Genomic DNA, 24,003 nt, shown 5'->3' on the forward strand with positions numbered 1-24,003 from the left:
AGAGGAGAGGAGAGGAGAGGAGAGGAGAGGAGAGGAGAGGAGAGGAGAGGAGAGGAGTATGCACAGACAGTGGAAGAAAAGACTTAGCAAATTAATAAAGTGCAGAGTGTGTGGTATAATCTTCAATCTAGTCAGACATTTAAAAGCTGTTGGATGTATGGGGTTTAGCTCTAAGTTGTTAAGTAAATCACAAGGATACTGGAGATCACACTTTTAGGATGAATGAGCCTTCCCTATTCCATGAAAGTAAAAAAAAAGGTGATGGAAAAGTAGTCCTATAAATTTGTATCATTGCCAAACTTCAGCTTATAAAATATAGTACTTATCTACATAATATACTCCATTCTCAAACAAGAGTTTGAGAAAGGAGTTTAAAATTAAGTTGCATTATAATCTCATTTGTCAAAACCATTTTCCTCTATTTTCAACAGGCCGTCTTCCCCAGTTCAAATAACTGTGTTTCTTTAAAATAAGGATAAGAAAGCAATAAAGTGCATGCTCTATTCCTGTTCAATTAAAATCATCACCTTACCTTGTTCAGACTGTAAACATACACTTTCCCTTGCTCCTCTTTTTCAGTTCCCATATACATAGGAGCTCCAACAAGAAGAAGGTCTGTAAATGAGTCCCTATCAATGTCAACTGTGGTAATAACACCCCCAAAGTATGATCCAATCTGTAGGAAAACAGAAAGTATACATCAGAGACAAAGTCAGCAACATCATGCTGCTTTTCCTTTTCAGAGACCTATGTCTTGCTTGCAACATATTAACCACTAGGCATAAATTTTCTTTATTAGATAGATTTTTTTTGGTCTGTTTGTCTTTGAAGCTTGTTTTCAGTTTTGGCATTTGTTGTCTGATTTTTTTTTATTAACAAGTAGGCCATTCAACTTTCAACTCTTCTGAGTTTGAAAGGATAAAAGGGTGCTTTCTACCTGTTATGGGAGTATGACCTCTTAAGACAGCATCTTGGGGATGCTAGTTTTCTCTTCAAAAAACAAGTAAAAAAGCCTGGACAAAAGTTCTCAGATAGCTCAGTGTAGACAGTCACTCAAGTTATTATTTTCAGAGGAAAAAAATTTACATGAAGAGATAGATACCTTCATAGATCAAGAGCAAGCCATAGGATTTATCTGATTATATTCACAGACAAGCAAAATACCCTGCACTTCCTTTACACTTAACAGGAGAAACAACCTCTCCTAGTCCAAGATACATCTCCTCTCACAGAGATGCTTCAAGTAGTCCAGATGTCTCAAACCTTAAAAATCACAGAATCACAGAATGGGTCAGGCTGGAAGGGAGACATCTGGTCCAACCTCCCTGCTGAAGTAGAGTCATCCTAGAGCACACAGCACAGGATTGTGTCCAGATGGTTCTTGAACATCTCCAGTGAGGGAGACTCAAAATCTCACTGGACAATCCATTCCAGTGGTCACCCACAAAGTAAAGCACTTCTTCCTTATGTTCAGGTGGAATTTCCTGTGCATCACTCACTCTCCTGTTGCCCCTTGTGGTTTTCCTCAGCAGCACCGAGCAGAGCCCGGTCCCTGCTCTGACCCCTCCCTGCAGACACTGACAGACACTGATGGGGTCCCCTCTCAGCTGTCTCTTCTCAAGGCTGAACAGGCCCATACCTACTTTAGTTCACTGACTCTAAAATGTTTGTTTGATTGAGTGATTGATTGACTGATTGATTAGCTAAGTTGCAGATATCAGCTACACATGAAAATTAAGTAACCTGAATGCTCCTGAGAGAAGTTGATTCTGCAGCCTGGGGAGATGAGAATAGGCAGGTCTCTCAATTCTCATAAGCATAATATTATCTTAATAATACCATCCTTTATTATGCAATTATGTGGGGATTTTTCCTCCTACAGGAACAGCTCTCAGTGAGCTGCTACCCATTGTAACTGTAATTCAATACTTCAGTCTATCCAAGAAGATACCCTTGCACAGAACCCTGCTTGTCAAAACTCTTTCCTTCCAGTGACATGCTCTTCCACTCAGCAGACAGAAAAAATTGCACGTACAGAGATGGCAACAACCACTTTGACACTAGTGAAGATTTAACCCTCAAAGACAAAATTCCCAAGAGTCTACTGTACAATCCAATTTGCATTGCTAATTATGCCAGAGGATCTGCCTAAATTTTCCTTCTGATCTTGCTTACAACTCCCAGTTTCATGCGCTCTTCTAATGAGTTCTCATTTGAAATACTTATTATTTCTTCTGTTATATTCCTTTTATTTGTTAATTGTGAATGAATACTTACTTGCTCCCCATTTAATCTCTGAATCACTTGCACCTCTTTTCCTTCCATCTTATAGATGATAACTTGGCCAGTGTGATTGTATCGTGGCTGTCCTGCTATGTACAGCACACCTCCAGGCGTCACTGCTGAATTCACAGTATATCCTAGGGAGCAGAAAGAAATTAAGATACAATCCACACAGAATGCATCAGAAATACTTGGTGTGATTCAAGCCTTTGTAAGGTTTATTCCACAACTAGATATTTAGCTCTATTCACGGTAGAGAGCAATAGCAGTTAATGAAAAGGCCTTTTTTTTCGTTTACAGTCTCAGAGTGAGGAGCACCTCTGGGTTATTAAACCTGTTCCCAGGCTGGTGAGCCATGTTCACTTTGCCATTCTCACACAGTTTAAGAAATAAGTCATGGATAGCTGGTTAAAAAGCTACTTTCAAAGAACAGTTGTCACTGGCCCACTGTCAAACTCATGGAGTCTTCAAAAAGTGATTCTGGGGTTATTTTGAACTTACCTGTGCTCTATTTAATCTTAACAACAGTTTAACAACTTTGGTGAAGGAAGACTTGAACATTTTGCAGTGAAATTAAAACTGTGAAAGAGTTGCAAGTATTATGGGAGCTTACAATCTTAATTTGAAAATTACATTACCACATTGGAGTTGTAATAAAATGCAACAGCTAAAGACATTTGGCAATTAAGAAAGTGTACTTATGGAAAAACATTAAAATATTCTAGCATTGATTCTTTGTCAATGGAAGTATGACTTAAATGAGACAACAGAGCAAACAGAAGCATGAGATATAGAGGTATAGAAAGCAAGACCTAGAGGAGAGAGCACTGAAGCTTTTTGGTAGAAAAACAACTTGTCAATATGCAAAATATTATTATAAAAAATCTATGTTGGTCTTGCTGGTTTTGTCCATTGAGTGACAGAAAACAGCCTAATTTTAAGCAAACATTTAGATTTAATATTGTATAAGACTTTTTAACTATCAAGGCATAGAAAAACTTGATAACAATACTAGAGGAATCTGTGAAATCTTTGAGCAGATTAAACATCTCTGTTGGGAAAGTCTAGATATACTTAGGTCTATGTTTGGACTTGTTTTCTAGTTGTAGGAGTAGTTATTTATTTTTTTAAAGAACATGAAAGAGAGTAGTTGTGCTCCCAGGCTACTGGCGTACTCCTTTTGAATGAGCTTTGAGAGACATCTTGTAGCATTTGTAGTAAAGTGTTGCAAGGTGGGCTATTTCTCTTACCTAGGTAGGCTGCGAGAGGTTCGTTTCTCTCGGAACGCCTGTCACGGAAGGTGTCATTAGTTGGCATGGAAATACCAGTGTCTTTCACCATCAGCACCGTGCCGTTCCAGTCATATGCTCCGACTGCCCCAAGCATGACCCAATCCTTAAGGAGAGTAAAACAAAAAGCCTGTTCTCTATGTGAATCATCTTTTCTCTCTGTGAATCATTAGATGTTCATGGTTCAGGATGCTCACATTTGGGTAATGCTTCCTGTGTACTTACAAAGTTAGCCTTGCTTTTCCTATTATGGTATGGATCCTACAATTATAGGGTCATAGAAAGGCTTGGCTAGAAATGTCCTGAAAGATCATCCAGTTCCATTCATCCATTGCCATGGCAGGGATGCCACTAACTAGACCAGTTTGTTCAGAGCCCCATTCAACCTGTCTTTGAACACCTCTGGGGTGGGGCATCCACAGCTGCTCTGCACAATCTGTTCCAGTGACTTTGCTCCAAGTAAAGAATTCCTTTCTAACATCTAATCTAAACCTCTGCTCCTTTAGTTTAAAACTGTTCCCCCTTGGCCCATTGCCAGCTACCCATGTAAAAAGTCATTCTCCCTCCTTTTTATGAGCCCCTTTTAAATACCAGAATGCTGCTTTAAGGTGTCCCTGGAGCCTTCCCTTCTCCAAGCTAAATAACCCTATCTCTCTCAGCCTGTCTTCACAGGACAGGTGCATCAGCCCTCTGGTCATCTTTGTGGCCCTGCTCTGGAACTGTCTTTCAAGTTAAAACATTGCCCCTTGTTCTGTCACTAAGGGCTCTAGTAGAAAGTTTTTACTCAATCTTTCTTAACATATTTTTCAGCTATTTTCCTGATAGAAAGTGCTATGGGAACACTAAGTTTAGAGTTCATGTGAAGTGCATATGTACTTTCTTATGCTTTTGCTGTTCATAAATATTCTTTGGGTACATTTTACAAAAAAGGTAACTGGATTACAGGACACTCCAAAACTTCCAAAAGCAAACAGGACTATACAAAGAAATCCGAAACACTTATTCCAAATTCATAGAATGACCAGCAAAAATCTACTTTGTAAAATAACTTCTATTTTCGAACAATCTGTTTACCTGAGAATAATGAGCACTGAAACCAGCTTGAGACATCTCCATTTCAAAAGAGGAGGCCTGCTGGTCTGTTGTTGCTATTAAACAGAAAAAAAGAAGTTTAAAAAACAAATATGTTCCAATCTGAAAAAGTAACTGAAGAGTTTTGTGAAAATGATCATATGATTGTAAAGGATAGCACAATTAACAAATCTATTCAGTGACTATAGTTTATAATAAACAGAGAAATAAAAACCCATGTTGAATGCTACTATTAAGTACGGGAATTTCCATTTTAAGATCATGTCTCAGAACTTGTCCAACAAAGTTTCTGGGCTAAAACTGACCAGATTTGAACTCAGACTGATGGCAAGTATGTTCGGAATGTTTGATTAATATGGTTAAGCCATTTTCCACTTGAGCTACGCGAACAATAAAACACCAGCCATGTAACCCTGGCCTTGTATTCAAGCAACTCAAGTTTTGTAGGCAGCTGGAGGAACTTTAAATGAAAAACACTTGATGTTTGTATGAACTTTTGCAAAAACAACATAGGAAAATCTCTGCTGTCCAAGATTCATAAGCCTTAGTGAAGTGCTCGGGAATGATAATCCTGCCCAGACAATTACATGAAGACCTGATTCTCTTAAATGACTTTGAATAAAAAAGTTATCAGGTGATTTTGTACTAGATTCAGTATCTTGACAAGTAGTCATATGCTAGTTATTAAGCTTTGATGGGATGTTTTTCTTCCAGGTAAACTTGAAATATCATCAGAGAAGAAAATGTTCTGCCTTTTCCTCTATTTAAAAGAAAGACAAGCAGCCCTTAATAGTCAAGGACTATTTTGCCACTCTAAGTGTCCAAGTAAGGGAACTATATTGTGTATGTTGATTCTTCCTTGAGAGCAAGACATGCTAACAAGCAGTAGAGGCAAGCTATGAAATCTGCTCTGATACTGGTCCAAGAAGAGTTCGCAGTTTGCTACCAGCTGAGTGCTGCAGCAAACCTTCAACTGTGGGAATGAAACTCAGCCATAGCAAGCCATGGTTGCATGAATTTCAGGCATCTGGACTATTAAATAATACTGAACTTTTCATACTTAGCAACTAAAGCCCAGCAGTTGCTCCCAGGGACGTGATGGCTTTCCTAATTGTTGCAATTTACAGCCAGTCGTAGGAAGGAGACATGATCTCAAGTACAAAGTGTTTGACATACAAAAGAAGACTATCATGTTTCACAAGATGTAGATGCTTTGCTAAGTCTGAACAAGTCATTTTTAGGCAAAAAACTCTTAAGCTGCACATCTGCTGATAAAAAATATTTTCATGCAGTAAAGGATGCTCCTTAATGAGCTGAGAAAGACAGGGTTCTCATAGCCTGAGGCAGAGGACAAAGCTGGTACTGTTGGAGTGTGCAGCTCAAAATACTACTTAGATAATGGCTCTTAGCCTAACTTTCCATTCAGTTTTAAACTGCCAAGCATCTTACAAAGGATATTTTGTGAAAAAACATTTGTGCCTGCCTATGGGTTGGATAAAACATAAAATTGCTGTTAAAAGCAATGTCCATGCCATGAGACACAGAGGGATATGAAAAAGATTATGTGTAAAAATTCACTGGCTGTCAAGCAGGAGTTTTTGTTGGATTTAATTTTTCAAATCTCTCTCAATTTTTCTTTGGATTTTTTAAAGAAACAAAATGAAGTTAAGAAATCCAAGAAAAAAAAATCAAATGTACTACTACACTAGCAAGAAGCAATTTAGATTGAGAATTTAAACAGATTCAGATATCAAATTTCAACAACCAAGGTTCTTGTGATGCACAGAAGCTGCTATGTACTGAGCTGATTAATCTCCAATTAAACACATGAAATAAACTGGCTTGTCAAAAGCTGCAGGGCACAGACCTGCTTGCTTCCACCACCAGAAAAAATGCGTGCAGGGACATGGTTGTGAATCCAGAATACAACTGAAAGGTTTTGGGATAGGACAGGAAACTATGCCTTAAGAATCAGCATAAATTGATTTAGTCAGTATTATCTAACTTAGTATTAATTAACTGCTGGAGCAGCTTGACCTTGCTATGCTTTGACAAAAAGCTAAAATCTCATTTTCATTTCTATTCTGATTCTCTTCCAAACAGATTACATGACCTCTCGGACTTAGGTTGAGGAGGAGACATTTCATGTCTCACATTGCAGGTGTCTTGTGCAGAAATCTTACTACATCTCTGAGTTCCTAGAGAAAATCTGCAAACCAAGATGCCTTTTCGCAGCAATGAAATTAATTAGATTTTCAAAAACTCAGCCATGCTAGGTCTTACATCCTTTATCTGTTGCAACATTATTTAACTTCTTATTCTATATTCATTATAGCTAATAGATGTGAATAACATTTTATTCTGACAATGAAACACAAATATCTTTCTCACTGTTTTAAAAGTACAAAGGACAACTTGAAGACCAAGTTTTCAATTTCTGTTTGAACAACTATATTATCACTTGGAGCGTATAATTCTTAGTACACAGTGACTTACGAAAAGAGCACCCTATTCAATTAACTTTGTAGTACTCATTGGCCCTAAGTAGGCTAAACCTTGAACTTTAGGGAATTAGATTCTCCTCAAATTAATTTGTTGCAAAGCTGAGGAAACCAAACTGTCCAGAAGGTAATAAAGAACATATGAATTATATTTTAATAAACATTTTATTGTTGAAAACATTTAGTAATAACTGAAATCATTAATATTTGACCAAACCAAATAATACACTAGAAAAATCTAAATATGTCTGAGAAATACAACTCCAATGTAAAAAAATTGAAAATACTCTCTCAATTTTGTGCATTCAAGTCAATATTTTCTTTTGTTCCAGCTATAAACTACACTATTCTAGTTACTTGGAAAGTTGAAGTGTTGAAAAAAACAGTCCAAATAGATGGATGTTTTCTTTGTACTACATTAATCCCTTCAGAGTTGGCCGGTATAATTTATAACTAATAAACTCTGTCTCCTTTTACCAGTAGTACTTGAAACAAACAGTGGTTTGGGCAGTGTTGTCTCGTTTGGATGGAGAATATAAGCAGACATTATGAGAGAATGACTTTTCTGTGCTGCAATCTGAATACTGTGAACCTTCCCAAAGGAAAACCATATCTTGTTAACTCTATGCAGTAAGTCCATGCTAATTTGTATAGGAAAATAATATACTATAATTAATAATTAACCAAAAAGAGACCCTAAACATTCAGGCAGAAAACCAGATGATCATGGGGTAATTGGGGTGTGATCTGGCAATGTTTTTTATCTAAAAGAGGGCAACTTTCTAATTATTGCATTAAACCAGTTCTGGTTACTTACCCTTTTAGGCTATTGTCTCCACAGGCTCTAACTCCTATGCATCTAGTCACATCTGTACCTACTATTTTGATGCCTATTATAAAATATTTTTATAACCAGCACGGAAGAAATAATTGCATAATAAATTTCACACAGCGGAATGTATTTCAAAGGAAGGTAAAAACAGGTGTTCTTCTATTTGTTTCAGTTGTAATGCAGGCATAAAGTAAAATTTTAAATAATGTCATACCTTCCAGGGCAAATATTCTCTCTCCAAGTGCTTCAACAATAGTTAAAAGAGCTAATTCATCTGAGACATTGAAAAAATGCTTTTCAGTAGGCTTACTGGCAATTGATTTTATTTCCTCTACAAATTTCTCAGTACTTAAATTTCCTCTGCTGTAGCTGCCAAGAATCTAAAGAAAATAAAAAAACCCAAAGAAACAAAAAAAGTCAAACATACATTTTATAACCTGTTTAAAAACATATCATTGAGGTAAGTTGTCAGAGAATGGTGGAAAATCATATATAACCTTAATTTGTTTTGTTAAAACCTCTCTCAAATTGATTTGAAGCCATTCTTGCTCAAGAAGAACAGAACTTTATGATGACTCAGTTGGTTTTTTGAAAATATCATTTAACAAAACAACAGTATGTTGTGATGTCTGCTATCCTCAACTGTTCTTTTCACCCCTTCTTTGCAAAATTGTAATAATTCATTCTCTGATTTGTTGAAGTAGACCATAATTTAGGGAAAAGCCAACAAAACACTTCCCAGCCCAGAGTACAATTACACTGGTATCTGCATAACCACCAGCTATCATAACATGCTATACACACATTTTATGAAAAGTGGATTAGGCATAGAATAGCTCTTTATTCTGTGAAGATTTGCTGCCCTACAAATACATATAAGAACAGCACTTCTATTCAGTGTAAACAACTTCAACACAATACAAGACTTTAGATTTGGTTTGCAGTTTTAACAACACTGCTGTAACAATTCAGGATACCTCAGAAAAAAACACCTCACTTCTCTTAATTCCCAGACAAAGAGACATTTTTCATATGAAAAAAGGCTCTATAAACTAAACTTGATTTGAGAGGGAGACATAAACCAAATTCCTATGCTCTAGCATCTCAGCCCAGTGGAGAAATTCATATTTGGTTCTAGACAGCGATTTTATTGCTAAAATTGTTGCAGTGTCAAGGACAACTTTTTCTTTAGTAATCTCAAATTTTATGGCGAAAACCACTGAAAATCTGTGTGCTACTGGACTCAACTTTTGTTTTATATCTTTCTTTACATTAAGTATAATATCTTTCTTTAAGTTTCATGGTCTCATACCACCTTATTTTACCAAAAAATAAGGTAGCAAAACAAAGAAAGATAGCAATGGAGAGGCAACAACCCAATGTCCCTTGTTTAACAGCAGAAAATAGAAGATTTGTGTATAAAATACACAAATACAGTGCAGTATTAATACCAAATCCATAACCAATGCTTTCATATTTCTTGGTATGGGTTAACTTCTATTCTCATTCAGCTACTGTTTAGCATGCTTGGCATGAAAATGACAGCTTTAGAGTGCAAGCATACAACACAGACATAATGAACAAGTATTTTTTGATGGCTTACATTTGCTTTTTTTAAAAATAGGTAATGTTTCCACAGAAGTTGCTTAGAATTGTATCAGTCCCTTTCTTCAGTGTTGCTTTTAACAAAAAGGATTTGATTTAAAACTGTCCCTCAAACTCTTCCTCCTTTCTCCTCACACAGACACACACATCATCACAAGGAAGGCAGCCAAACTGCTTTTCTTATATGCTATAAAATCAGAAAGCAATTTTCTAATGTTTTTTTCAGCTTTTTCCTCTCTGAAATAATTATATTTCCATAAAGATTCTGTGAAATGAACTTCAAAAACTGAAATTACATTTAGAAGATGAAACATGCTTTTAGCATTCTGAATTTTCCCATTAAATTTCACTTACAGCAATAGCAAATCTCTGAATGTTTTCATCTTCACAATCATCAATCACTTTTTGTAATCTGTAGTTGTCATGTGATTCCCCATCAGTCACAATAACCATTACTTTCTGTACTCCTCTTCGTGCACCATGAGCCTCAGTAAAAGCTTCTTCCCTAGAGGGACCATAAAGTGTTTTGGAGAAAGGCAATGTCAGCATTTAGCACATGCATCATATTTGCATAGCCAACCATAAACTACAGGATTTTATATTAACTAGGAAGCAGGAAATGGAGATTAATGTTAACCATGAACAAATACAAACAACTGCAATTGGAACTTACATGACAGTTCTCAGCCAAAGTTTCACAAGTGTTCATTCATCATGCACTCACTTGAGAGCAACAGCAGAAAATACAAATTGGATAGTGAAAAATTCTTCACCTCTACACATAAACTTCTGGCACTTCAAAACAGCTTTTGGCATCTTAAAAAAAGACTCAGCCAACACCCTACCTTTCCAAAAACCCATGCAGAAAACCCTCACCTACTTCCACCCTACAGCAGCGCTTCAAGTGGTCAAACTATTTACTCAGCTGCCAGCACACCTCTGCACAACTATGTTAATTAACACTGTGTGTTGGGGACGTGGCAGAAATAGGTTACAGGTAAATAGAGGCAGACTGGGGCCCAGCCTGGTTGCAGATGGGCAAACAGGCTCTGAAGTTTTGGGCAGCTGTTTGCCCAGGCTCTGGACCTAACAAGGCAAGGCTGGATTAGGGCTCTGGAGGAGAAGGAAGGAAGCAGAGCTTCCTCTTTTCAGAAAATACCACAGAATTCTAGGACTGGCCACATGAGTGAAAGCTGAAATTTACCACTGAAAATGGCCAAGGGGGGATGACTGTGAGAACAGAGGAAGCTTTTGACGACAGTTTCTGTATATACAAGCCTGCTGTAGTTTGTGGTACACAGGGGCTTTCTGAACTAGATGTGGTTTCTGAAAATTTGGCAATTCTCAACTGGCTCTGCTTTCATGAACTTGATTGGACTCCTCAAGCTTCTAGTCATATCTCAGGAAAGCCTTAATATATAAAAATTCAACTGTACACCACATCAACAAAACTTTGGTCAGATAATCCAATTGTTCATCAGAAGGATGCTGCATATTTCATTAAATGGTTGTTTGTAAAAAGTGAATGCAATCTTTTGTAGAATAAAAGCAGGCTTTTGTGATGGAAGAAACAAACCTAGAAATGAAAAAAGATACCAGGACAACGTTGTACAGTTTGGAATTTTCTGAGAGATTTATATGTACTGTCTGATCTATGAAAGTCAGATTTCATTTTTCTCATAAAGCAAGCATTTCTAAATATTGCTATTGCTACAACAGGTCTCTAATCTCCCAATGACTGAGAAACTTTAAAGACTTAGGATAGAAAATTTTTAGGCCTTCTGACAAGAGTGGGCCCAAACATTGTAACATTCAACTTCAGAATGAAAACAAATTAACATTAAAAATTCTATTTTTTTTTCCTCTGTAAAATTTGATTTTCTTCATCCCTCTACATACACAGTTCCTATCTGCTCTATGTGGATATCAGATATTGTCAGCCCTTTGCTTGGGCCTTGCTCCAATCTTGCTCCATATCTATTATATTTTCCTAATTGCCCCACTCAGGAGACAGCTGCCTTTCACACTCAATTGCTTTAGGTGCTGGATAGAGTCTGCTTATCCACCTTTCTCACAAATGATGCTTGCTTAGCTAAAATGAAGCTGGACATTAGCCATATCATGTTTTTAACACATAAAATCAGAACCACCACCCTGCCCTGTTTGTTTCTCCCACATGCAGGACAGCATTCTGTGTGCATACCTGGCCGTGTCTATTCCCAAGGCTGTCATGGTTTGCGTGCCGCCCCGCTGGCGGATTCTCAAGGCTGCAGCCATCACATCTTCTGTTGTTGAGTATGTATTCAGGTAAAATTCATGGACTACTGTCTGTCCATACTGAACAATTCCAACCTGAAACACAGAGTTCATGTTTAAAATCAACAGCCCTTACAGAAAATATCCCTGCTTCTTGCAGTAGGGTAAATGTCTCTTTGTACTTACAGCCAGGAGAAGAATTGAACTCTTTGTGTTTCCCTCAGGATGAAACACCTATATGAGTCTGAGCAAGACTAGCTAGATAACAGTCTCATGAAACATTTTGAAGTTTCTAAATTGCTTTTATTTAAAACTGGAATAAAGTCAAAAGCTGTCTCAAGTCCTTGGTTTTCCTGGCTTGAGGCAATCTGGACGGGAGCTCTGCTCCCCTCTAGGCCAAGCAGACCAATGCTCCAGCCATCAGTCACAACTCCTCAAAAATGTTTTCCTTATAGCGTACAAAGTCATGGCTCGCTCACAACTCTCTCCATTCCACTCAAATATAATGTTTCTATATCCAATAGTTTATTTACTCTAAATTTAGCCTAGAAACAGGAAGAGCCAATTATTCTTATCTTGATGAAGACAGCAGGGACATCCATGACATGCATGTTCTCCCAGCAGGAGGTAAGTCAAAGTATCACCTGACAAGGACCAGAGGGTAAAACATGAAGGAAATGGTGGCTTTGGGATGGGGGAGGGTAATGTAAAGCCTGTAGATGACCTCAGCAGAACAAGTCTTTGTCTGGAAGATTAACACATGGGATTGTGCAATAACCACAAAACGCTTGAGGAAACCTGCTGCAAAACCAAGAGTGGAATAAAAAGATGAGCAATATTCTTAAATATTAATTAATTTCTCCCATTCATCTATGTCAGTTTTAATATTTTGGCAGGTTCCTGACAGCTTTTACTGGGAAGAAGCCACACAATGTTCCATTAGCATATTTCAATTTTACGTTACACATGGCAATTTATAGGTGTTATTTAGGATAATGCAGTATTGCGTGGCATTTATATCTCACTCATCTATTATTAAAAGCACTCTAGCATTAAGTTATTGAAGATCAATAAGACCTCTGGGATGTTTCTGTCATCACTGCTTTAGAAGAGGCTTAGTATGTATTTTACAATTGCTTTACAGAGGGATTTTTAAGGTGTTTTCATAGCCTCTCAGATTCTGCAGAGCATTTGCTTCCTTGTAGCAGAAGGGCTAGAATTGGATAAATATTTCACAGTAAACAACGGTAACATGATCATTATGAAATGCCAGTTACAAACGATTATGGGACTATAATTATATTGGCATGTGATAGCAAAATCTATTCCACTGAATTTCCGTATCTTTTTGAAAACATAGTCAAATCTGTAAGAACTAATGTAGGCTCAAACTTATTACAAGCTGCTGCCTTTGAGATATTTGTCTCTTGGAGGTATGCCCTTTTCCATCTGCAGCAGAGAGAATGCAGAGGCTGCAATGTTCCTGTGAGCAGAGGGCTATTAACCCTGCCCAGTGTTTACAGAACCAGCCAGGGCACACTCTGTCTCATCACTCAGAACACTCATGTGGCACTGAATAAACTACAACCTGAAGATCAAATTTTTAACCCGTTCCCTCCAACTATTTTGTGGCATGCATCTAAAGTGACACACCACGTTATCTGAATAGGATATTGTTAGGCTTTTAAAAAGACAGCTGTGAACTGGTGATGAACAAGAGATTTGCATCATGCTTGATTTTCTGGAGGAGGAGCAATGGTTTAAAAATTCCAGTGTCATGCACCAATCATAGCCAGAGGCCATAGTATGGTAGGAAGCTGTTTGGTGTGGATTCATGGCTCGTTCTCTGCAGCTTTTGAGGTACCAATAGTGAAATAATCTACTGACTACTGACAGTGTGAAAAGCATCTGCCAGTCCTTCATGATTCTAGAGACCTGTGTTGGTGTTGTCATTTTCCTAAAATAAGATTACAGGCTGACATTAAGTTGTATCATTTCCTGTTTGAAAGGAAATGTCCATGATCACAGCAAGTACACATTTTGAGCATTTCCTTCTCAGGAAGTGAATGGGAAGAACATCTGAGTCTGAAAACTGCACTGTGCAGCGTAGCTTGTAAATCAGGAAGGAAGGGGGGCATGTGGTTATCTTATGGGATACAACTGTTATGTGCGACCCTTCCTTAGCACTAGCTTTGAAAACACTGATCATTATTTTCTACGTATTCCATGGTATCAAAGATAAACCATTCCTCAATAAAAGGTAACAAAAAGCCTCTGAGAAAATGGTACTAGGCTTCATGTTCCAGTCTCCTACAGGATCATAGGATGATCACCTTGCAAAATTAGAGTTATATTCTATTAGACGTCAATGAAGGTTTGAACTTACGTAGCCTTTTCCTCTTATGAAAAACTAAAATTGACACATCTACATGATGCATATGTGCCTTTATGGGAACTTCAGCAAGCCCCTAAGAATGATGCTTACAGGCATCATATGTTTTGATTTGCTTGTTTAATTTACGTCTGGAAAATGCAATAGCGCTACACAGAGGGACATAATTCTGCTCTACTCCAGAGAACCTATTATTTTTCCCAGCATTACTGACCATAATCTATTGAACATTCCTGTAATTCTTAAGTTTATGTTCCCTTCCCTAGCATTCCATGGCTTTTACATTACACAGGGGAATAATTCTTTAATTGTCCCCAGTTCCTGTGAAAAGTGCTGTACAAGAGAACAGGCAAGTGATGGACTGTTCTACTTTGGAACAAAGCAGTTCTCAGGGCTATGATTTACTGTTGTCCTATAAATGAATACAGACCCTTATTTGGAAAGCACATTCTGGCTTTCCCAATAAATTAATAAGCTAATCAATTTGGCAAAAACCAACAACTAAAATAACAAAATGAAAGGAAAACCATTTGGTACATGAAATCATAAGTTAGAGTTTTCAGCATTGGGATGTGGAGAGAAATTAGGAATGGTTTTGGATGTACTGATACTTAAGGTAAGAGAAAAGCAGAAATGCCTTCGGAAGCATTAATGGATAATATCTTTTTTCATAAGGAGATCTTTTTAAAGGCATCCGAACAACAAAAATAAATTAATTCTCCCACATTTTGTTTACTTCAAGACACAAGTTACTTATAAACTCTCGTAAGACCTTTCTTCATCCTTAAGCTTTGTAGTATCTCTTAAATACACTTCTGTTCTTCTGAAGACAAAACTAATAGTAAGATATGACTTATAAGTGTACTGATATAGTCCCTTTTGAGACACAGTAAGGTGCAGCCCAAAGATATATAACTGCCCATGCCATATAATAATGTAAAAATAGAAACGGTCTAAAGATTTCTGAAGGTCTTTCCAGAATAGCTTTAAAGCTAGAATTGAACTTATTCAAGTATTCTGCTTTTTTTTTGAGAGAAATCCACAGAAAATTACTCATATGCAAATGGTTAAAAACCTACCCCTCCATAGTAAAAAGATAATTATCTCCAAAACAGTTAAAAATGAGGCAAAAAAAGGCCAAGAGAGAAATATCTTAATTTTGTTCCTACTTCTACTATTTCTACATAATTCCTCCTTCTTTTCCCACTTTTTTATCATCATTTTATCATCACTTTCCATTTACTTTTTTTTATCTCAAAACTCAAGATATGCATTTTAATCATCAGTATGGAGTTGTAGATTATCTGGAGAACAGAAAGAGGAAGGGAAGGAAAAAAAAATACCATAAACTTTGACTTTCTGCATCTGAAAATTCAGACTTTCATTTTTAAATCTGCCAAACATGGGACACTGAGCAATTTCTCTCAACTTTCTACAAGTCTAATGACCATTGTTCATTAAGGAGGTACGTGGGGAAAAAAATCTCAAAAGCCTCTAATCAAAACACAGTTTTGAACAAGTCACACCCAATCTGCTAAGGAGGTATTCTGTAATCACCTCATTCCTTTCCTGTGCAAAACAATCTTAAGTCAGTGAAAGTCCACTGATTTCTACATACAAAGTAATAAAAAAATTAAATTGGAAAAATTAATTTAAACAGACAAAAAGCAAATTATTGTTCCTATGCTTGTCTTCTGGGCTCCCAGAGGAGAGGGAATAAATAAGTCTCCTCTGTTGTTTCTCCTGTTCCCTACTGTATAGTCATTTAAACATTTTTTCTGAGAAAGTAGACAGAGTGGGTGGGGGACAGAGTATAAACTCATTACTAACTTCAGATGCAGCACGGTCCCCAAGCAGGGGGCTCAGAGGAGAGGAGAGAGATGAGATGTGTTCTGGGGAAGGAGGAAGGTAAGAGGGACTGAGAAAATTCCACTGATCTTTTGTCGTCCATTTCCAGTTTTTCACCTCTCTCCTCCTTATCCCATTCTTATCTCCCTCTCAAATGTTTCTGCTCTGTAGCAACCAGATGCCAAAGCTGACGTCCTCAAGTGAATATGTGTACATGTGAGAAGAGGGGTAGCTATGCCAAGCTGTGGGCACAAGGGATTTTGTAGGTGGAGATGGGAGGCTGCTGGAGTGTAGGCCAGAGAGGGACCTATTGTGCACCAGCTGAGCCACACAGATGAGGCAGTATTCCAAAACTGAACATAACAGAGGTGTGGTATTGTAAAAATTTAGGAGTTGCTGGGTAAGGAAGAGGAGTGAGGGTGCAGTGGAGTTGATTGCCCTGCTCACCACTCCCATGAAGACCTTTGGGCAGGAGACAGTGATGATTTCCATGCAGCCAATGCCCCATACAGGGAAGTTCAGATTTAAGTATTTCAAAATGATACATGTTTGAGTAATCATCTGTTTAAGGGAACAGAAAGAATTTTTTCCTTTCTGCTGAATTTGACAAAGTGTTTTTCCTTCTTCCTCACAGTATCTGAAGAAGAGTATGTTTAAAATAACAGGATATGATTGCAATGTTGAGAGTTTAAAAGTTATTTTATCAGCCAGTGTTCAGTATAGACAACAGAGGACTTGGGTGGTAACTTGAAAACCTCAATTAACATGGAAAATTGTGCATAACTCTCTGCAGACAGAGATATCCTTTACATCTTCTCACAGTCTCCTTTGTGAAGGCAGGACCTGAATATTAGGAGCTAACCCGAAGTTGCAAAACTGCCTGTAGCATATAATTTATTCCAGGAGGCCCTGGAAAACCCTTGATTTTGGGAGGCAGAAAATAGAGAAAGGAAAGGAAGAAACAGTTTCTTCTGTTGCTGTCAATAAAGCTTTTTGTGTTAATATGTATCCCAGACTCAACTGTTTTCCCCTTCCCAGAGTTCTTTTAAAACTGATATTTACATAATCTGTTAAGCAGCGTGTGGGACATATGCCAGATCCTCAGGGGGTAATTGGTCATAGCTCCATTAATTCTGATGGAACTGCATTGATTTATAGCAGCTGGGAATTTGGCTCTCTCCCCTTATTATATAAATGCAGCTTCTGCCATTAATAACATGCAGCTAAACAGCCACTCATTAATTAGGATCTCAAGGTTTAAAAGCTGCATGCCCAATGTTCCACAGTGCTAAGAACACTGCTCCAAAAAGCTTACAATCAAAAGCTGTCCAAACCACGCATGTGTGCTTCAGAAGAGCAGAAATGACCTTTGTGCAATGAAGTACAAAGCAAGACAAGAAGGGGCTGTGGAGAGGAAGGAAGTGGGAAAGGACAGTGTTCAAGCAGCCTCACTTAATGCACTTAACTTTTGTCTCTAGGTTAGAAAGTTGGTTTCTTCAGACTGCCTGAGCACTGGGGGGAGGGATAGTCTTCCTGTCATTGCTGCTTGATGGCTGAGTGCTGACTTAGTTGTGGTTTCAGCTATTTTGCTTTAGTATCCTGCTGCTCTAAGTTCTTGGAATTGAAGAGGTCCATAGATGACACTATTACACCATTTCATGTAAATTGTTTTTTCTTCTCAAATTAACCATAAAATATCTACACGTTACCTGTGTTTGCTGTGGACCTATATCCATGTTTCTCAGGAGGCTATTCAGAAAGCCTGTGACGCTCTCCCATGGATAAATGCTGTTGGACCCATCAAGGACTATGACAATGTCCAACTGGGTTTTACACTCTGCAATACAAATTGCCACATAAGAATTGACAGTAACAAGGATCAGACTTATCTCACAGCTCCAACTGTGACTTCTGTCATTAGTAACAAATGTATATCATTCTGCAGTGTGGCTGAACTGACATGCTTGATGACAACTATCATTCTGCAGCTTCTGCATTGTATTTCACATGGCTTGTGTTCCCTTTGTCAGGAAAGAGTTTTCTTGTAAGCAGAAATTTAAGAAAGAAAGAAGATCACATAACTGGAGCATTTACCAGTGACACCCTACTTTAGTCAATGTCAATCTATTCCTCTACAATTTTTTCAAAGGACCAGGTCTTTAAGATTTTTATGTATATTACTAAATTGGGTTTGTATTAGGTCTCAGTATGCCGTCATTATTTAAAAGGAGTCTTTTGGCCATAAGTTAAAAACATAAGCAACTATTTTTAGCAATTGTGTTTGGATGTTACATAGCACTGTAATGATTGTTTATACTGAGACAAATTCCAAAAGTGGGAAGAATTTAGGTTATATACAGACAATGAAAACATTTACTTAACTTGGTAATGCTGGTAGCTAAGTTAAGCAGCTCATTTTTTTCAGTATGCCTATGTGTATACATTTGTCTTGTTTGGCACTCTTTATTTTTGGACACACGGGAAAATTCCTGCAGCATGCATACCTTGCACAGACGGAGCAATGGCCCCAACGGTTTCAAAAGTGGAGCTGACATTAGAACAAACTCCAGTTGTGTAATGCAAACGTCCACATTTATAAGCATAAAGTGGTCCACATGCCTTTAAAAAATGAAAAAGGGTGAAATGTTTTTGTTATGATATCCGAGAAAAAAACAGACTTTTAAAATTAGCAAAAAGTCCTTTCTTACCAGAAAACCTCCTTTTGGGTTAGTCACTAAGGTTGTTCCAAGAGTCATGTTTTCTTTTACTTCCACGACATTAGGAACTGAAGTAGAAGCTATAAATAGATTAAAATGTTAAGTATTTGGGAACATGAAAACAAAATGCTAAATTATATATCCCCTAGTATGGAGCTTCCAGCTTCTAAAATAAAACCCAGACTGACACTGGTTTAATCAAATATTTTAGCACCCTTCCCCCTCCTTCTTCAACTGCAACAATGAAGAAAAATTTCTGAGACTGGCTTTTATCCCAGAAAATTTGTCTGGGTTGCTGTCTCAAATAGTTTTCTTGAACCGCAAGAAAAGGAAAAAAAGTAAAAATAACAGTACAATGAAAACAAGATACTACTACGCACAGTTTTGTTAAATAGGAAAAAAAAATTTTTTTACCTTGTCTTGCTATGACTGAGTTAATAGCTATTTTATTTGTTACTATTATGTAACTATTTGTTATTATTATGTTGCATTACTGACATTTAGGTTTTCAAGGAACACAAGGATATAAAAAGTATCACAACAGGTATATTTAGTGAAGTTCATTTTAAACAGGAATTTTCTTCCAGTCTACATCAGGTATCTCTTGACTTGACTACGAAAATTATTAATATTTACCTTTGGCATATTAAGATGCATCAGTCTAGTTACAAGCTTACTGATAGCATTATGAAGGCTCTTGGTTTCAGAGAGATTTGGAAAGGGTAATCCATGAAATTATCATCCAAGACCTTCCTGGCTCAATGGCCAGGCCTGCTAACCACAGTCAATTAATGTCAGTCATAATAAAGATTTGATAACACAACCACATAGCCATTCTAAAAGTATGAGCATGTTTTCCACAGGATACTGAGAAGCCTTAAACTAGAATTATTTTTAATGCTACAAACACAACTTCCTTCACATTTAGCTCTGGAGCCCCAAGCGAATTTTCACTAGGAATGCTCTGACACAGCTTTATTTCCTTTCATACCTGGTAAGTTCAGTTTTGTGCAGGGTGATGGGCTGTCCCTTCCTACAGGGCATTTGTACACATCGCCTGTTCTTTTCTCAGGTTGGCCAACTAGTGGTGAACCAATAAGTACCCTGCAAATTAAATAAGTTACCTGAAATATCTTCTTTCTAACAAGGCACAAAAGTGAGCAAATAAAACTTACAGAGAGAGAACAGCTGCAGCAAGTTCTATACTAGCAGTGTAGGACGGAGAAAAAGAAAAGTATCCATTATACCAGTCCAGATGCAAGAGAAATAAAAAGGACACGAAAAGGAAATGTGTCTATAAACCAAATTACAGCATAGAATAACACTTTTAAAAATTCCAGAGGAAAACAAAAGCAATATAGGTGGGTAGACAACTAGCCTTAGAAGTAATACAAAAGGAAAGATATGCTTTATTTAATATATCCTAGATCTTTACAAGATCTTAGATGAAAACCTATTGTCCACGCTCAGAGACCAAATGTCAAAGGAGAGTCTCACAGGCACTCAGAGGAAGAATTTAGTCTTAAATAATGTGGCGCAGCACTGTAAAATTGATATTCTTCCCTATCATTAATAAAGCAAAGCGTTATTAAAAGAAATTTCAAAATTGTAAAATGCAGAGAAGCTGAGTGTGCCTGACATCCCCTGGAAGATGATTAATGGTCATCAAGTTCATGCCCGTGTGCTGTTCCTTTCTCAGAAAGAAAGACCCCCATGAAGAGTGTTACGTGGTCTGACAGGCTGTTTCATTTTGTCTGTTTGCATGAGGGAATCCACAAGTCATTGAGAAAAAGCTTCAGTCAAGTTCAGAGACCATTTGTTGCTGGAAAGCTCTATCGGTGCCCTACACGTTGCAGCAGAAAAATCCTCAAGGCTGTTTTGTATATTTTTAACTATTAGCTTACACATTTTCTGGTTTAAATACTGATGTGCTGAAAGCTTGACCATTTACAGGAGCTCCGAAGTTCAGTTTCAGAGATGTCCAGATCTAGCACACTACTTTATATCGCTGTCTGGCTACTGGTAGATCCAGTATTTCCAGCTCATATTATTGTTTGCTTTTGAAAGGTTTCAGGACTTCTTACAACAATACAGCTCACTTTGCAAAATCCCAGCTCCTCAAATGGATTCCATTTCCTGAAGGTCTAAATTAGCTCCCAGAAGGTCATTATCCTTATTCTCTCATGACCCTCATACAAATGTGTATTTAAACATCCTACAATTGCAGCAGTCAAAAACTAGCACATTCAAAACCAGGCTCTGTCGTTTTATTTCTCTGACCACTGTGTTGCAGTGGTGATCAGACCTTCAGAGTCTGGCAGACCCAGCACTTGAACAGTCTGGACCATCTGTCACACAACCTCATGCTGCCTGTCATTCCTGCATGCCTGCAGGAGTCCCTGAATTTTACCCAGAATTGTCAAAAAAGCTCTGGGAAAACCAGAGCCAGCTGCAAAGAATGATAGAGATCTCTTCCCCAAACCTTTTACCATGTAATTGTTATTTCAGTCCTCCTGCCCAGTCAGTTTAACGAGGGAAAAGCATAGGCAGGTGTTTATCAAATGACCAAGAAGCAATGATATGAGTGAGCATGCCAAAATACAGCCTCTACTTAGAACAACAGGAAGGAAAAGAGAGGTTAAGATAAAGGCTCCAGGTCCCCAGTGCAAATGTATTACCAGTTGCAAGATATACTTAGCCCCCCAAAAGGGAAGGCAGAGGGAGTACTGTACTAATTAATATTTTGACAGGTAAATCTTCCAACCAACAGAGTTAAAAAATTCAGTTTAGACAGCCCCTGGCAGAAAAATTCACAAAAAAGAAATTAATGCAGAAGTAATTTCATTTTAAATACATTAACAGAAGGAAAATGTAGAGATTTTGTTTGGTGAATGGAAAAAACAGAGCTCAGGCAAAACACAGTACTTTCTCAGTTCCATCAATGAGGGAATCTACTCATTTTGTGAAGTAATTTGTGTCTTTGAGGAGATAATTGGAGGTATACATGTGGATCTTTTTCTCTCCCAATCTTTCCAGATTTCCTAAGGCCTGTGCGTAAGTTTAAGAAATATGCCTGACAGAATCTGACCCTAACTTGAAAATAAAAGTACAGCACCTGAGCCACTGAATATCTGATAATTTGGAGTGTTCAGTTAAAAAAAAAAAGGAAAAAGAGCTTACCATTTCCCTTCCTCATTTTCATACTGTTGGACTGTGTACCCAAACATGTCTTCCAGAGGCCCACTGAAGGTCAGTGCATTTTTCACATCAACATTTGAAGTGCAAACAAGGTGAAAGAAAGCTTTAAAAAAAAAGTATTTAAAAAAATTAGTATGTAGCAGTACAAATAAACCCAAATACTTCTAAGAAACCAACATTCAATTATGACTTAATGAAAGGTACAAGAGGTTGAAAGTGGCATTTGGGGCACACGTATCTCAGCTTGTAAGAGATTTAAAACATATTTCCTATACATAGATACATAACTAAATTCAGAGTTGTTAGCAACTGGACTTCTGTACTCCAAACATATCTTTCAAACTCTCATCACTCATTTTAAAATCAATTCCAACTACAGGAAGTAAAACATTATCACCTTTAAGAATAAATAACTTTTTAGTTATTGATTTAGTTCAGTTTAGTTATTCTTTTAGCTCCATTCATTTCTAATGCAAGAATTTAACACAAAATGTTCCCTCATTCAAGTAATTAGGTCTAAAGGTTACTTAAATTGAGAAATAACTAATTTTTAACAGAAAATTTTTCAAGAAAAAACACATAGGAAAAGAATGAGGAAAAGCTTTCAGATGTATTTAATTTTAATCTATATTACAGAAAAAGAAGTATATGGTTTTCTCTTAATTCCTGTAAACCATTTATAATTGGAAAAGAATAAAATTAATTTTCTATGCAATCTTTTGCTGATCTCCATATATCTATATGTGATTAATTGTGCATTTAGGAAGAGTTGCTATACGATGGCGATCTTGGACTATGAAGACATCGATCAAAAGAGTGAATGCTTCTTCTGACTGATTTCCCATACCCTAAGGTTCAGTGATCATCACCAAGGAATATACTGCAAAAGTTTGACTGTACAGCAAGTTTCAGAAAAATTTGAGATATAGGGTAAAAATCCAGCTTGAAGTGATACCTATAACTGCAAGGCCCATTAAGAAGCAAAACCCACTATTTGTATATAAAAATAAGGTTATTTATCTCTTCCGCATTTACTATTTCTTGTAGTGCTCTCTTCCATCTTTGTCCTATAGATCAGTTTCAAAATTAACCACTGACTCTGCTGCTGCAGAGCTGTATATTTAATTATACAGCTTTAATTCACAAGAGTCAAAAATTAGGTGAATTTGTAGAACATTAAGACTTCTTAAAACCACAAATATACACAAATTTCATTTAATTTTCAAGAAGCATTTCATGAGCATTTGCTGACACTTAACAGTTACATAAAAATACCCAAATATCCAATACTTGCTGCAAGTCAAAATATCTAAATAATTTCCAGTTGCTAAACCACATCTGTGTTACTCACTATTGAGTTGACAAAATTCTCATGGAAGGCTTGTTACTATAATTAAGCTCCCAAGTGGTCAATGCTAATCTGTCTCTCTCAGCATCTTATTTCCTGCTTAATGCAGTAAAATTATCACAGAAGACCATTTGTCATTTAGTAAGTATTTCCAGTTTCACTGGACAGCAAAAAAAGGAAAAGTTTAATTTGTGTTATTTTAGTTTTTCTTCCTCCAGTCAGAGTCAGGAAATGTAAAGAAGTGAAAACAAACTAAAACAGAGATTAGTTCTTCAGAAAATATTCACTGCAAATGATAAGAAAAAATTAATCATTGACAGTCTGATGGGAAATAATTAGGTGGAAAAGAATTTTGTCTCCCTTAAACATTCATGCTTAAAGAAATTCTGCTATGCCTGTCCATATGCAATAGGCATTTTCCTCCCCTGTTCTCAGTCATTCCAGTAGAATTAAAATGAACAAACCCAATTTTTAGGAATTCAATCAAGTTATCATTAGTTCAAGTCTTCTTTTGTTAAGTTTCAGTAAAAACTGAAATTTACTACTAAAAGAGTAATACCAATTGCTATTGTTACTTTTCAAGCCATATAAGGAATTGCAACTGTGTCTTTACACTCACAATCTACCTCCTAGACAATGAAA

The 24,003-nt window shown here is 37.1% G+C and overlaps 1 protein-coding gene across 1 annotated transcript in view; it reads right to left on the bottom strand.

Moving 5' to 3' along the window:
* The window catches only part of ITGA1 (integrin subunit alpha 1), a 70,216-nt gene that overhangs the window by 19,930 nt on the left and 26,283 nt on the right, over positions 1 to 24,003 (bottom strand). Inside the window, exons 2-13 of the mRNA XM_005421997.2 lie at positions 21,996 to 22,116; positions 19,807 to 19,919; positions 18,807 to 18,895; positions 18,603 to 18,717; positions 17,808 to 17,935; positions 11,806 to 11,954; positions 9,957 to 10,107; positions 8,212 to 8,377; positions 4,647 to 4,720; positions 3,534 to 3,678; positions 2,278 to 2,420; positions 533 to 676 (exon numbers count right to left, since the gene is read on the bottom strand). Coding sequence (XP_005422054.1) covers positions 533 to 676; positions 2,278 to 2,420; positions 3,534 to 3,678; positions 4,647 to 4,720; positions 8,212 to 8,377; positions 9,957 to 10,107; positions 11,806 to 11,954; positions 17,808 to 17,935; positions 18,603 to 18,717; positions 18,807 to 18,895; positions 19,807 to 19,919; positions 21,996 to 22,116 — 1,538 coding nt within the window. The remainder of the gene's footprint in view (positions 1 to 532; positions 677 to 2,277; positions 2,421 to 3,533; positions 3,679 to 4,646; positions 4,721 to 8,211; positions 8,378 to 9,956; positions 10,108 to 11,805; positions 11,955 to 17,807; positions 17,936 to 18,602; positions 18,718 to 18,806; positions 18,896 to 19,806; positions 19,920 to 21,995; positions 22,117 to 24,003) is intronic.

The sequence above is a fragment of the Geospiza fortis genome, unplaced genomic scaffold (assembly GCF_000277835.1).
Source record: "Geospiza fortis unplaced genomic scaffold, GeoFor_1.0 scaffold443, whole genome shotgun sequence".
Lineage (NCBI taxonomy): Eukaryota > Metazoa > Chordata > Aves > Passeriformes > Thraupidae > Geospiza > Geospiza fortis.